The 14,773-nt window shown below is 37.8% G+C and overlaps 1 protein-coding gene across 2 annotated transcripts in view; it reads left to right on the top strand.

The window, feature by feature from the left end:
* The window catches only part of LOC131043577 (uncharacterized), a 100,627-nt gene extending 95,496 nt beyond the window's left edge, over positions 1-5,131 (top strand). For both annotated transcript variants that reach the window (XM_057976796.2, XM_057976795.2), the window contains 2 exons: positions 4,480-4,510; positions 4,748-5,131. In XM_057976796.2, coding sequence (XP_057832779.1) covers positions 4,480-4,510; positions 4,748-4,974 — 258 coding nt within the window. In that variant the 3' untranslated portion in view covers positions 4,975-5,131. The remainder of the gene's footprint in view (positions 1-4,479; positions 4,511-4,747) is intronic.
* Positions 5,132-14,773: the final 9,642 nt, after the last annotated feature.

The following is a 14,773-nucleotide window of genomic DNA, read 5'->3' as shown; positions in this document are numbered from 1 at the left end:
GTTAGGAGCGAAATTCTCCTTTAGGCCAAAATCTTGTTCTTCAAAATCAATCAAACTCCCTCTCAAGGCAAAAACATACCCATTCATCTCCCATCAAGCCAACGCCTAGCCAAAATAAGGAGGAAAACAAGAGTTATAAAGATTTTCGCTCTGGACCCTTTGGAAGGGTCAGGAGCAAAATTCCTAATCTTGGCCAAGATCCTGACTTCATTTTCACATTTCTTCATTCAAACAAGCGTTTTTACCTTCATTCAAGCCTAGGAATGCATTAGTTCTAGGTTTTGGTCAAAGTAGAATGTCTTATGGAGAATTTCGCTCTGGACCCTTTGGAAGGGTCAGGAGCGAAATTCGCTTTGGACCCTTTGGAAGGGTCAGGAGCAAAATTTGACATTTTGAACTCTCCCTCAGGATCATTTTATGGAATATAACATTTTAGTATTCTTATACTTTAAGTTATATTCCATATATACTTTCAGGATGTTTGAGAGTGGTTTCGGACCTCCAGGGGTTATATTGCAAAATCTAGTTTTTGGAGGATTCTTCAGTTTTCCAGACTTAGTCAAATTTCAGGATTAGGACATTCCAGACTTAGCCAAATTTTAGGATCAGGGCATTCCAGACTTAGCCAAATTTCAGGGCATTTGAAGATCAGGATGACATTCCAGACTTCATCACTCACCAACTCGACCTAACTCAGACCCTCAAGAATGATACCCACTCACAAAGCAAGACACAATTAGCAACGAGAGCAAAACCAGGCCCTAAGGAAGACTCTCAAAGAAACCCTAATTCTGGGGCACCTGCTGACTCCCCTGGCTCAAGCAAAGCCTACCATCCTATTGATCCCCTGGCGACACTCAAAATGCAAAGGCTAACAGACAAACCCTAAACACCCAGAAAGCAAACCCTAGAAAGCAAAAAAAGTAGGGGTCCCCATTTGTAATGGGGCAATGTGTGAATACGTCACAACAGGTACGCCCAACCCGAATAGTTCTCTGACTACCACTTTTAGTCCCACTGAACTCACCACTATGTGTGGTGTGCTGAGAGGTATGCTGCATAGCAATCTACTGTCTCATCTGCCCCAACAATTGTGACATCATGGTGTCAAATTTACACTCTGCCCGAGAATTTGGACTAAGGGACCCAATATGCCCTTTGCCCTTCTCTGCCATGGCACCTGTGATGCTCACTATAACTAGAAAGAGTCATGTTAATGCCAAGAATTCCAAAAACTGTTTCTCCTTTTGTAACCTGTGGTGGCTGCCACTAGACGTGATGCTCTTCCCTAGTGTAAGTCTGAAACTCTTTGTCACACATCAAGAACCCCGCTTTATAGGATGGCAGGAAAACTTGAGCTCTGATACCACTGTAATAACCACCCTTGAAGCTGTACTTTTGGGTTTTGAAAAGTTTTATTATTTTTATTATTATTTTTTGATGATTTGCTGATTTTTTGATATTTTGCAATAAACTGAAATAAAATTGCAGCGTAATGGAAATAAACAATTTTCTAAACTATTGACCAACAATGCTATCAAACTCTATCATATTATTGCATAAACTGGTGATATGAGTACATACCAAGTCCAACGCACTTGCAGGCAAATTGTAACCAGCATGAAATGATGTTTTTAACCCTCCAACAGTTGCTGTCACAAGATCAACAAATTTGGAAATTAATGTAGTCCAAACCCTAGCGGGTGCTAAGTTGGCAGGAAAGCCCAACCCCTGTTGAAGATCAAATTCTCTGCGAATTCCCTGGAAACCTTGCTGCAACTGTATGGCCAGAATAGTGTATGCTGATAGAAATTCCCGTTGACTGAAAATGCAGATTTAATTGCCTAAAACCCCACGCCTTCCTACAATAAATGTACGACCTCCACCATAAAGGGGACGCCTGCTTGTGGAAAGGGTACGAGTATCCTTTGGGTGCAATTTCAACCCTAGAAAACCTGCAATCATATAATGCTTCAGACCTGCTGCAAATTTCTTCCTCAGATATGAAAATATGCTTCTAAATTTTTCCTGAAATTAAAGCACGATTGAAACCTGTGTGTGAAGTTTCTATCAAAGCAACCCTTGGGTGATCTTTCACACCTGAAGGCCACTAAATCAGAGAGAAAATTGTCCTTTTCTGATAGCTGGTTTTGAGAAACCCCCCTTCTTCACCTCCACACTGAAAAGCCAATCTCCCAAAATTAAATATGTTGAATGATGCTTTCGTTCTCACTTTCTACCTTATATTTCCCAAAACCCACGATTTCTCATGGAGGCAATTCACTTTTAATTAAACATTAAAATGTTTATTTTATTTTTCCACTTTATTTCTCCATAAAGGGATGTCCACTTTATTGCAACATTTTATGACTTAAGTAAGTCAGTTTATTAATAAAATAATAGTGTAGTGGAGGAAATTTGTTGCCTCAAGGATGCTGGATCCTAGAGAACAAATTGACCCTCCAGTACCTCTTCTATACTGGCGTTAAGGGTGAGCCAGGGGATACTAAAGCTAGGCTAATACAAGACAGTTGGGGCCCTTAGACAGCCCTGGCAACTCTTTGTGGACAGGACGAGCGCGTGTATTTGAGACTACAGCGCGACGCGTTGGCGTCCTGTACGAACAGAAACATAGAGCCATACAAAAGGATGCATATAAAGTAAAATAACTAAAAGATATGAAAAATGTAGATACTAGAAATTAAATAAAAGGATGGAGGGTAAGGAAAAAGATTAACACACAAGAGGTCCAAGCTAGGAAGCCTCCGGCTAAGTGAGCTCCTCATAAACACAAACCTGCACACATGCAAAGGAGGAAAATGTTGGGGGTTGTGTTTTGGAGTCCGCCTCAGTCAGACCCCCGTTTTGGTGTTTCCCCCTCCACGGACAATCCAGTAGATTCAACGAGAAAAGAAAGATAAAGAAGGATAGAAAAGAAATAATAAAAGATGAACGAAATATGGATTCAAGGAGAATATATAAAACAATATGTGAGAGAGAGAAAAAGAGATAACTACCCTATGAAGCTCCAAAGAAGATGCTTTGAAAATGTTGTGTTCTCCAAACTTGCAACGATGGCGGACTTATGAAAACCTATAATATTGCTCAAGATCGCCAAGACCTTCAACCTACAAGAAATGATCCAGAATCCTCCAAAATGCCTTCAAACGGGAGAGATATGGACCTTGGAAGGAAAACTGATGTTGGTGGGCGCATGCAGAGGCGTTACGATTCCTTCCAGGAGCAGGCGTAACGCTCAAACGACCACCTGTGGACTGTCAAATTCGTGGGACGCTAGCATGTCGAGCTGACGTCTCCACGTCATGCTTGTGCCCTGAGGATGACAAGTCAACAGAGTTGGTAAGATTCCAGTCTGGAGCTGACGAAGCAATATAGGTGGGAAAAAAGACAAAAGCGGCGGTACATGACCTCCGATGACGTGGAGGAAGGTGCCATTTGTTGTGCTGAATTGTACAAGGCGTGATTTTTGATATTACATAAAGTTACTTTATGAATTATTTAAAAGTAACTTAAATTATTCTAGTCACTTTATAAAGTAACTTTAATTTATTAGATTAAAACATTAAAGTCAACTATAGAATAACTTTAATATTTTAATTTTTATTTTGAAACATCATGTGGCTATTGCAAACTAAAGACGGATGCTGCACCTATGATCCCTAGGTGATGGCTAAAAATATCAAAGTCTACAAAAAAAATAGGAAACTGGCTCTAGGGCCTGATAATGCCAAATGAAGCTCCCGGAAACATACACGAGTCCCTAGATGGGTCCTCTAATCATTGTAATAGCCTACAGGAACTGCTGCTGATAGGCTATACTTGCTCAGAAATAGAAGCACCTAGGATGGGGACATTATAGTCTAGCACAGTGGGGATGAAATGAGATGTAAAACATTTGAGATTTGTGCCTGGGGAGCATCAGTGACAACCCTAGATAGGATGCCTACGCACAATTTGCACTAGGAAGAGAACGAGAGAGCCCACCCCAAAAGCCGTCAGAGTAGGTGAAGCAGTTGAAAGGGAAGCAAATGCAATAAACTCTTTGCAGAGGCCAAGATCAACTCCTGGTTGACCCTGGGGTGAGGAAGGAAAAGGGAATGGTTTGATGTCAAAAAGCTTCAATGCTTACAATTGAGACCGAGTACATGCTGAGTTTTCTAAAGGCACATGGTACTTTTCTAAGCAACGTTGCACCATTCAGCATGATGACGCATCGACTAGTTTCTTAACAAGTGGTTTGTGGACATCTTAATTATTATTTGAATTATTATTATTTTTGTACCATATTATTTGAATTAAACAAATTTGTTATTCGCTTCAGATTTTTACAATTTTATTGAACTTCTTTTTCTAAATTCCCTATTTTCTTTATGGGCTAGTAAAACTCTCTCGAATCATTTTTTGTTTCATTATTGTTTATATGATTCTGACATTTTCTTTGGTTGATTGACAACACAGATAATATTACCAGCAAGTGTTATAGCAACAAGTGAGTCTTTTTTTTTTTTCATTTTAAACAGGTTTTCTGTTCTTGCTTTTTAGAAATTATGGTGCTTTTTCTTGCGAAGGGACATAATAGTAACAAGTTTGGATAACTGTAAATTGTTAGACATTCTCAATTCACATGGCCATTGTGACAAGACCGTGTTTACGAATTGCATAAATACAGCTCTGCAGAATTTTTTTCCTATTAGCATCAACTTAAAAGTTTATTTATTGTATGTAGTTCTCCTGATGGTTTTGGCAACTCGAATTGCCAAAAAGGCAATTAATGAGGCAGTTGAGGAGGATAATGCCAATGCTGAGAGCTATTATATATCAGTAGATTCTGCGCTTGTAGATGAACCGTACTTGGATTTCCAGCAAGCTGTTGTAGTTAAAGAGTATCCTACCGTAGATGAATCATATGTGGATCTTCAACAAGCACTTCTAAACAAAGAGATTCTATTGTAAACGATAAATGACAAAATAGTTTTTTTATTCATTGTATTTGTAGAACACAATCAAATATTCTTTTCTCGTGAAAATTGTACATAGCTGTAATTTGTGTATTCATGAAAGTTCCACACTATGGTCGGGTCATTTATTTATTTATTTTTTAAATCTTTGATTTCTGGAGTTGAAAGTAAAGCTATAAATAAGTGGATGCCCATTCTATTTGTGGCAAGATAAGATTTAGTTACACAAAATAATCTGACTTATACTGTAGGTCTAGTGTAAGAAATGAATTCAATCTCTTTCATGCATTACAAGTCTTTTTTGCCATTTTCCATTTTCCATAGATGAATGTAGGAAAACCCGTAAGATAACTTTTTTCAAGACATTTAATCTGAATAAATCTGCTTCCTTTTGAAAACTTCATTTATAGATGATTAAAGTATTTCTAGATATTTTACTTAATGCTTTCACATAGTTAGATTAGCAATAAAATAATCAAGGAATTGATTTTCAGAAAAGAAAAAAGTAATACTTGTAAAATAATCTCTTTTAGAAAGTTTTCCACAAAGTTTTAGGAGGGGGATAGGCTTTGGGGACGGTGGGACCAAGGGCATAAGTTGGGGATGGTGGGGTGTGTTGGGGTTTGGGAAAAGATGTATAAGGAATAAGTATAAGAAATGTAAATAAAACTTTGCCACACTATGTAAAGTTTACATTAATAAACATTAAAAACATGAAAATGGTTGCATTAAAATTTGAACATTAACAATGATGTTGATGGGTAAAGTTTTGGAACTTTGGGAGCAAATTAAGAATAATTATTAGAATTGCAAATGAAACTTTAGCATACTATGTGAAGTTTAAACTAATAGATATAAAAACAAACATTGCAATGATTATATTAATAATAAGAATGGTGGGTGGAGGTTTGGGGTCAAGGGGTAGTCCCTTGTGAGGGTTTGGGGCAAAGCCCCCAACGTGGTCAAGGGGTAGTGCACCTTGCGGGGGTTTGGGGGTAGAGCCCTTAATGGGGTCAAGGGGCAGTGCCCCTCGTATAACCACACAAGCTTTCATTATGAATGTCATTTTCACATAATTTTCAGCGTTTTTTATTTAGGGTTGCAGTTTCAAATTGTGGGCTATGGGAGACTCATATGCATCCGTGCACTAGTACATTCGGGTCAAAATTTCGATGGCAAATCGTCGGAATTCCAACGACATTTCGTCGCACTACCGACAAAAAAAGCCGTTGAAAACTTTTTGGTGGTCGTCGCAATTTCGACATCACCTCCAACCTTTCCGACGGCCACCATGGATGCTTATACCCAGAAAGAATACCGTCGTGATCTTGGCCTATCGTTGGAATTCCGACTCCAAAGAATAAAATTTTGACAAAAGAGTGTCGTTGGATGCACAGCATCCTCGTCGGAACTCTCCTGGAGTTACGACAACCTCTAGGAGAGTTCCGACGAGGATGCTGTGCATCTGACGACACTCCTCTGTCAGAATTTTACCCTGTGGAGTCGGAATTCCGACGATAGGCCGAGTTCTCGGAATTTTTTTTTTTATAGAAAAAGATTGACATTGGTATCTCTCTTCTATCTCTCTTCTCTATCCCTCTCTACTAGCTCTCTTTTCTCTCTGCTCTCTAGGTCTCTTTCTCCATCCCTCTCTTCTTCAGAGATTACTTTAGTGGCGAATATTAGCCAATGGCGAATTTTTCATGTCAGCCCTGTCGGAAATGGCGAATATTTTGTATAGTCTGGGGGTGGCCATGTTGCCAGAACATTATCAATTTCCATCAACGTCACGACCCGATCGCCATATGTTTTATGCAATTAAATGTTTCTATGCGATGATTTCGCCAATACAATATATGGTGGACACATGGTAAATTTAATTATTTCCCCTACACTCTCTGAGGTTGCCTTAATAGATGACCTTAATTCGCCTATAGGCATGTGAAGATTTGTTATCAAGGGGGACCTAATTCGCTCGACATCTTGCCGACGTGTGTCTCCAGTCACCCCAACTTTCGCCAACTATTTGTATTCGCTATTCGCCTATTATTTGGACGACCTATAATCGCCTTGAAAATTACGTAAGTCGTATTTGGACGACCTATAATCGCCTCGAAAATTACATAAGTCGTGTTATAATTACACGAGATTCGCCGAATATTTGTATACTGGTAAATTCCCGTGGAATTCGCCATATAAGGATTGGTATAAATACATGCAAAGATCAGATCTATCTCAACACAATCTGGTGGGTTCTAGGCTCTGAATTCTGATCAATAGCGAAGTTTCAGACCAAGGAAAATCATTGTTGTTGATTGTATTGGCGACTGCTAGTTACCTAAAGCCTAAAGGTGAGTGATCATATTTTTGAACTGGTATATTATACATTATAGTCTATTATTGCTTCTTTAGCAAATTGATATTTTTTTGCCAGCCTTTATTTCGTTGGAGATGTCGAACAAGAAGAGGGGTAGGAAACCTGAATGTGGGGAAGGCCAGGAGAGGCCAACAAAAAGAAGAACATTGTCTTCGTACTTTGGCATTGGAAAAGATTGTGGTATTGGTGAAAATCAGGAAGGTACATCATCACAAGTACAAGTACAAAATTCGCCACCTGCACCGCATGTTGAAGATGGCGGCGAACCTGATATCTCAGATCGGGATGATCTTGAAGAAGATTATCTGGTAGATACCCAAGTTAGCCAGAATGATATAATCGACTTGGGTGATAATTCCATTGATAATAATGCATGGAAGGGGAAAAGAAAAACCATATCAAAAAACGATGAACCATAATAAAAAAAGGATCAGGAGTGGGATATGTCAGTCAAGAATTTTCAAATTAATTGGGCATCGAAGTATCCATTCATTGAACCAGTGGAGAATCCAATTGAAGGCGAGCCTCCAATAGAATGCAGGTGTAAGATTTGCACTTGGAAAAATAAGAAAGAAATTAGGTTGTAGCTAAAATCATATGGGTAAAGTTTATGAAAAACAAATGATAGACGGGGTTGAAAAATCAGTGATAAGATGGAAAACAAAGGATGAATGTAAGCATGTGAGGAATGCCGAAGAGTATTATTTTCATGAGAAATTACAGACAAAGCCTGCTGTAGTTAAAGGTTCTATTGAAGCTTTTTTTGGAAAAGCAATGCAAATAGAACAACTGGGAAAAGTTGTTTAGTTAAGCGTTGTTTTTCATATTTTGAGCAGAGGGCGTGCTATGACAGATTTCCCATCAACTAGTGGTTTATTACACTTTTTGAAAGTTCCTAACTATCCTAATAGACACTGGTCAGTAAACAGTGGATGGGAATGGGCAAGTTGTCTTGCTGAGGTTGAAATAGAAGATGTACAGGAAAAAATAAGAGAGTCAAACTTCATTGCATTTTCTTTAGACGAAGTTACGGCAGTAGACAATACTTCATGGGTATGCATGCATGTTTATACTGTAGAGAATCATACCCGCCAACCTCATCTACTATCTGTTGCTAAAATGAAGGAGAGTGCGATAGCTGAAAATTTATTTCAACTAGTAAAGAGAAGTTTAATTGAATATGGAGGTATGGATGACATGACGGTAGCCAAAAAATTGGTTTGTGTTGGAGCAGATGGAGCTTCAATAATGCAAGGTCACAGGAACGGTCTTTGTACAAAGATTGAAACTTCATTTGCACCGTACATTATTGCAATTCACTGCATGGCTCACAGAATGAATCTAGCTTTTGGAATTGTAAGCAAGTTTGCTTTGGTTAAAAAAATTGAAATTTTAATCAGAGAGCTCTACTCACACTTTTGTCGAAGTCCCAAGCGATTTATGGAATTTCAACACTTTGCTGATGGATTAATTGATGGGAACAAGCTTCTCAAGGATAATGATACCAGATGGATCTCTTTGGATGGTCCAACGCATCGAGTGTTTTTAGAATATCCATCCTTGATTGGACTATTTCACACAACTCGCGACGAATCAGATCAACCGAAATTTCCTGAACTTCTTGGCAGGTTAAGTAATTTAGAGACACTCTTAACTTTAGTAGCTCTTCTGCCCATGCTAGAGGAAATGAGGAATATTATGAAGGCTGCCCAAAAAAGAGCTCTGTATATTGCAGAATATGCTACGCTGCGTAAGATGACATGCATGACCCTTGACAATCTCTATCGAAATGAACCAACACTATCTGATGAAAAATTTGTTAAGTGGCGGACACTCACAGATTTGAACAATCTTGATTACTTTTTACAAATCGGTGCAGACGGGGAGGTATGTGCCAATGTACGGGGAGTTGAGATACCAATGCACTTTTATGCCACGGTTGACCTCGAGGAGCCAGGAAAGCGCCCCAGGAAGAAACTAGCAAGAGTTACAAAGGAATATTTTGACAAGATTATTGAGACTGTAACTACTTCTGTGAAGAAAATTGCATATGATCTTTCTTCAGAAATTAGAAGCAGATTCCCTCCTAACAACCTACTCAAAGCCATGTCTATTGTGTTTTCTCATTATTGGAGCCTCAACAGTGCATCTGATTTTCGAAGTAAGCTATTGACTTTGATAAAACAATTTTGCATATCCAAAGAATTGAATGGAGTAACTATAAATGGAATATTAGACGAAACTCATCTTTGAGAACAATCATCTCGTTTTGCATACACTATGAAACAACAATATGCCAAAATGGAGAACCCCCGCGAAGAGGGATCAGTAACAAGGGTTTGGAAATATATAGCTGAGAATGCATCCTTGCGTGATTCAATGCCAGAATATGTGAAGGTTGCTGCTTTATGTCTTACCATGATATTGGGTTCGGTGGAAGATGAGAGAGTTTTCAGTGCTTTGGGGTTCCTAAAATGAAAGCTAAGAAACAAACTAGACAAAAATTTGGAAAATTGCTTGAGGCTCTATACATCTAGGTATGATGTCCACACTTTTCCTTACGATAGGGCATTGCAAATATGGAGGTCCAAATGTGAAAGAAGAGGTTTGGGCAACACTTCAAACCAAAGTGCCAGTGGGACTAGTGGACCTACTGGTAGCATTGAGATGCAGTTCGGCGAAGATATGTAGACTCAGTCTCAGAGTAAAAAAACCATAGATGAGAATCAAGAAAGCACTGAATTTGATGAGGATGAATGGCAACTGTAAGAGATTGGTATTTATTAATCTTATTACTGTATCACATCATTCATATTACAAAAGCATATTACTTTTTGCAATTAGAATTTAATATTGATTTGTAATTTTATTTTTCAACTTTTTATTTCCAGATTTAAAATAGCATAATAAAAAAAAACCATAATGTGTTTATTGATACAGAGATGTTTATTGTTTATTTATACATGTTTGATTCTCAAATTTGTGTGATATATTTCAGAACCATATGATAAATTTCATTCAATAGTAATACACATGTCGAGAACTTAGATTTTCATTAATTCTTTCAAAATATAGCCATATGATACAATTCATTCAATAGTAATACACCAATCTGTGTGATTCTACATGCCAATTGCAAAAGTGAATACAAAGTTTCAGAACCCTTTGCAAATGACCCTAAATTCCCTTTTATAGAAACAAGAGAGCAACAACAACTCCTGTGTGATTCTTCAATGTCCATGCAAAAGTGAATACAAAGTTTCAGAACCCTTTGCAAAATTGCAAATGACCCTGAATTCCCTTTTATAGAAACAAGGGAGCAACAACAACTTCAGGTCGAATTGCAAGTTTGCAACATGTGAACACTGAATATCAAAATCACAAACTTAGCATATATTTATATGGCCATCACAGGCCGTATTAGCAATTTAACATTTGCTACATGTTTGATGTCTCCTGTTCAAAAAACAGAGTTCAAAATTAAATATTAATTCACGCCATGTGTCATGACAAATTAAACATAGATAATAGCTATAGCAGTGCCTAAAACCTACTAATCAAAAATAGAGAAATGCATAAATGTTAAAGCAAGGGAGAATTTGAGAATATAAATTTACTGGCTGAAGTTTTGCACTGTGCATCATAGATTCATAGGCTGGATTAGCAAAATAGCAATAGCGAGTGCTGTTTTTTCCTATTCATAAATTAGATTCATAAGCTGGATTAGCAAAATAGCAAACAGGAAAAAAAAAACCTTGAAATTAAGAATAAAAGAAGAAAATTGTGCAATACCTACTATGATTCTTAAGAATTCTGTGCCAGTTTTTGTAGGGTGCTCCACTCTTCGTCTGATGGAAGGTCAATGTTCTGTAAACTATGGAAAGTCAATTCCAACTTCGTCAACATTCCATATTTAGAAGATTTACTTGACATCACTGTTTCATCCAATAGCGAATTTAGAGTTGTAAATGGTTGGATGAATTCCAGAAAGCTTTTGGGAGTTGTGTCCTTTGGAAGCAAGTCTAAATCAGACTTCATTTTTTTCTCCATGATTTTTTTGTAAGCTTCTTGTCTAATGAATTTATTTTTTGTGTCAACAGGCTTAGGCAAACCAAGTTTAATCAAATTATTTTTCTTTTCTTGCAGCTCCATTATCTTTTTTCCACAACTGTCCATAACTTCTGATGTTTCCCTTAGCTTCTGGCATTTTTGAATGATAGATGATGTCTTAACTGTGGCATCAATGCGGCTCTTAATTCCCTTGGATGCCAAGTAGCTGTCACTGGAACTATAGACTACTTTCAAAATCTTTTTTGCCATTTCCTCTTTTGAATAAACATGTGTGCTCTTCTCATAGTGCCCTTTGATTTTTTAAAAAATTTGTCTCATACTTTCAGTCAATTGAAACCATTCACACAACTTCTCACTCCTCTTCATTATTTGCCGCCAAATGTTTTCTTGTATATACTTCGTTGTATTTTTCATATTATCTTTGAATCTATCGTCCAAAGTTTTTATTTTATCATTTGCATTGTGCAGGTCTTCTTTCATTTGTGCACATTTTTTTCTTTCTTCCTCTACTTCCTCTTGCAAATGTTTTTCTTTTTCCTTCCCATGATCCAATAGGTCCTATAATTTTTTCATTTCAGCAGACTCATAACTTTTGTATAATTTTTGAAAACTGGCTTTTTCCTCAACAATTTTATTACTGCTTTTAGCCAGTTTTTGTGTTAGGTCCTTCAATTCTGCATCCTTCTTGTCCTGCTCTGCAATTTCTACTGTAGAGCTCGAATTTTTTATCCTTTTCTGTAATTCATTGCACTTGCTATCTGCTGCTTTCCTCCTTGATTTCTCGTTTTCTAGGTCTGCCTGTAACTTTTTTATTTGTTTCTCCAGTTTATTTTTCTCTCTCCACCTTTAGCAGTGAAGTGTAGACCACTTCGTTAGTCCTTTTTGACACACTAATTTTGTCCACATTATGTACTTTGGAGAAATCCATTTGGAGGGTGCTAACTTGAAATTGAGAGGAATCTATCTGACTGTGTGGTGGATTTTTATCTTTAGATGGGCCCGGGGGCATAACAACCATGAACTCCATCATATCTTTCTGTGGGTCATATGTTGGAAATACCCTGTTCCTTGCAGGTTGTTCGTTTACAACTTCAGACATGGAATTCCTATGAAATGCTTTATTTTTTTCTTTATTTACTTTTGTCGTGTGTTCAAATTTTTCATAGTAATCACGAAATTGAAAATCTGGGGTTGCTGAAGCAATTGAATGTTTGAAAGGTGACATAGGAATACCATAGGCTCCAGTTCCACTTATTCCTGTGGTTTTAACTAATGCTTGACCAGGATTAGGATTACCAACAACAGTTCCTGATGCTGTCCCACTCCCACTGACACTTTCATGTGTAGTTTTCATAGTCTTTTGAGGTGTGTGATTTGAAGCTGCAAATGATTGATTTGTAGTGTCAGTGGCACTTGATATAGGATTCTCAATAGTATGAGATTGAGTATCTACCTCTAGTGGCCTCTTGCGAGAGATATTTTGTTGTTGCCCTTGTCCAACACCAATCACAACGACACTTGACTGAACAATAATAGGAATACTATCACCAGATTCCCCACCAGTGGCAGTGGCACTTAATTCACCACCAATGGGAATACCATGATATGGTGGTGGTTGTGGATTTGAACCATAAACAAATGTAGGTGGACCCTGAGGGTAATGAGTAGTACCTATCCCTGATGAATCTGAAGAATCAAGTCCAATGACTGGTCTATAAGGACCTTTTGATTTTGACCATGATGGATTTTGTACCTGAAGTAGATACCAAATGCACTCTCCTCTGGGACCTAGACCACCACCTTCAAATCCCATTTTTTCCGCAATGCTTGACCCTTTGATATATTTCTCTTTCATTGCCTCATTGACTGCACCTAATATTTTAGGGACTTTAGTAGTTGTTTGAGTGGGCTCAACCTCAAGCTCATACTGATCAACACCTTCACTCCTGTCATATGATGTTGTGGGATGCTCCATATTCCACAATTTGCTAAACTCTTCATCCTCGTCGATGCTATCAAATTCTGCACTTGTCTTTGGTTCACCGAGATTCCTCCTCATAGTCCAAAAATCATTTATTTTGGTTTGAGTCCAGTAATTCTCTTTACATTCGTGCAGAATTGATTTGGGAATAGTTTTCTTAGATGGATTAGCAGATTTTATGTAGAAATTGTAGGACCTCCTATTTTGGATGCCCTGGCCCTCCATAATTTGTGTTGAAATTTCTTCTGTTGAAATGTTATTGTCAGCTGCAATTTTCTCCATCTCTTTTTTAACCTCATCCCAAGAGTACTTATTTCTAAGCTTTTCTAGCAATGGTTTACTTTCATGTTGACATAACGCTGAAGAGTTCCCATTTTTCTTAAGCCTTGCTTGAACTACACCGATTGGATCATACTGCCAGAGAACCTCGTCACCAAAGTTAAAAACTGTCAAGAAATCATGTGCCACAATGAATGCTTTTCTCTCAAATGTGAACCCTCCACATGAGAAAGGCAAGGAAGGAAATATGCTCTTCTTTTGCTGACCATGGAAGTGCCTATCTGTGCTCTCCAATTGCCGTACATACTCTAATGCAAATACCCTCTCTGTCACATGTATTGGAAGTTTGTATGGTTTTACTGCCGATCCGTAAAACCTTAACACAGTGAATTCTTCCATGAAGAACCAGTCAGCCAATTCTATTTGACTTCCAAGTTGAATGCAATCTCTACAAGACATAGGCAACCTAGGCATTGGAGTGCTTGTAATTTCATTATACATTGGTGCCAAAAAGAAGTCTACAAAATGGTTGTAGTTCTTTCTGTTATCATGCATCCTTATCTTTGGGCTCCAATCATATATTGGACAGTCTGTTCTCTTCCCAGTCTTCTCATCAATCTTATAGCTCACAATTTGAAGCTTGTTGGTCTCAAATATTGCACGATACTTGGATAGAAGGAGATAGCACAAGTAGGATGAGAACCTAAATGTCTTACAGGAACCTTTTTTGATCATAAGTAATTGTTTTTGCATGGATTTTACAATGTGATCAATAAAATTATATCTTACTGGCTGACTTGCATAATGGATATTATAAATCATTTCAAGAAGGCTTGCACCCACTTTCCTATCATTTTCCAATCCCAGGCAAAATGACAGCAAGGAAATAGTATCCTCAACCCATGGAACAAAAATTTTAGAATCATAAGGAGGCTTATGATTCTGATCCAACACAATACCAGTACCAATCTTTATTAGACCTTTGATAAATGAATCTCTGCGACTTGGATCGAGACTCTCATAATTCCCTGCTAGCTTTTCAAGGTCAATTTGGACGTTTGAATTTTGGGCTTCAAATCTTAGGTT

This window comes from Cryptomeria japonica, chromosome 1, assembly GCF_030272615.1.
Source record: "Cryptomeria japonica chromosome 1, Sugi_1.0, whole genome shotgun sequence".
Classification (NCBI taxonomy): domain Eukaryota; kingdom Viridiplantae; phylum Streptophyta; class Pinopsida; order Cupressales; family Cupressaceae; genus Cryptomeria; species Cryptomeria japonica.
The sequence above is the reverse complement of the archived record's forward strand: the minus strand, read 5'-3'. Positions and strand labels throughout refer to the sequence as shown.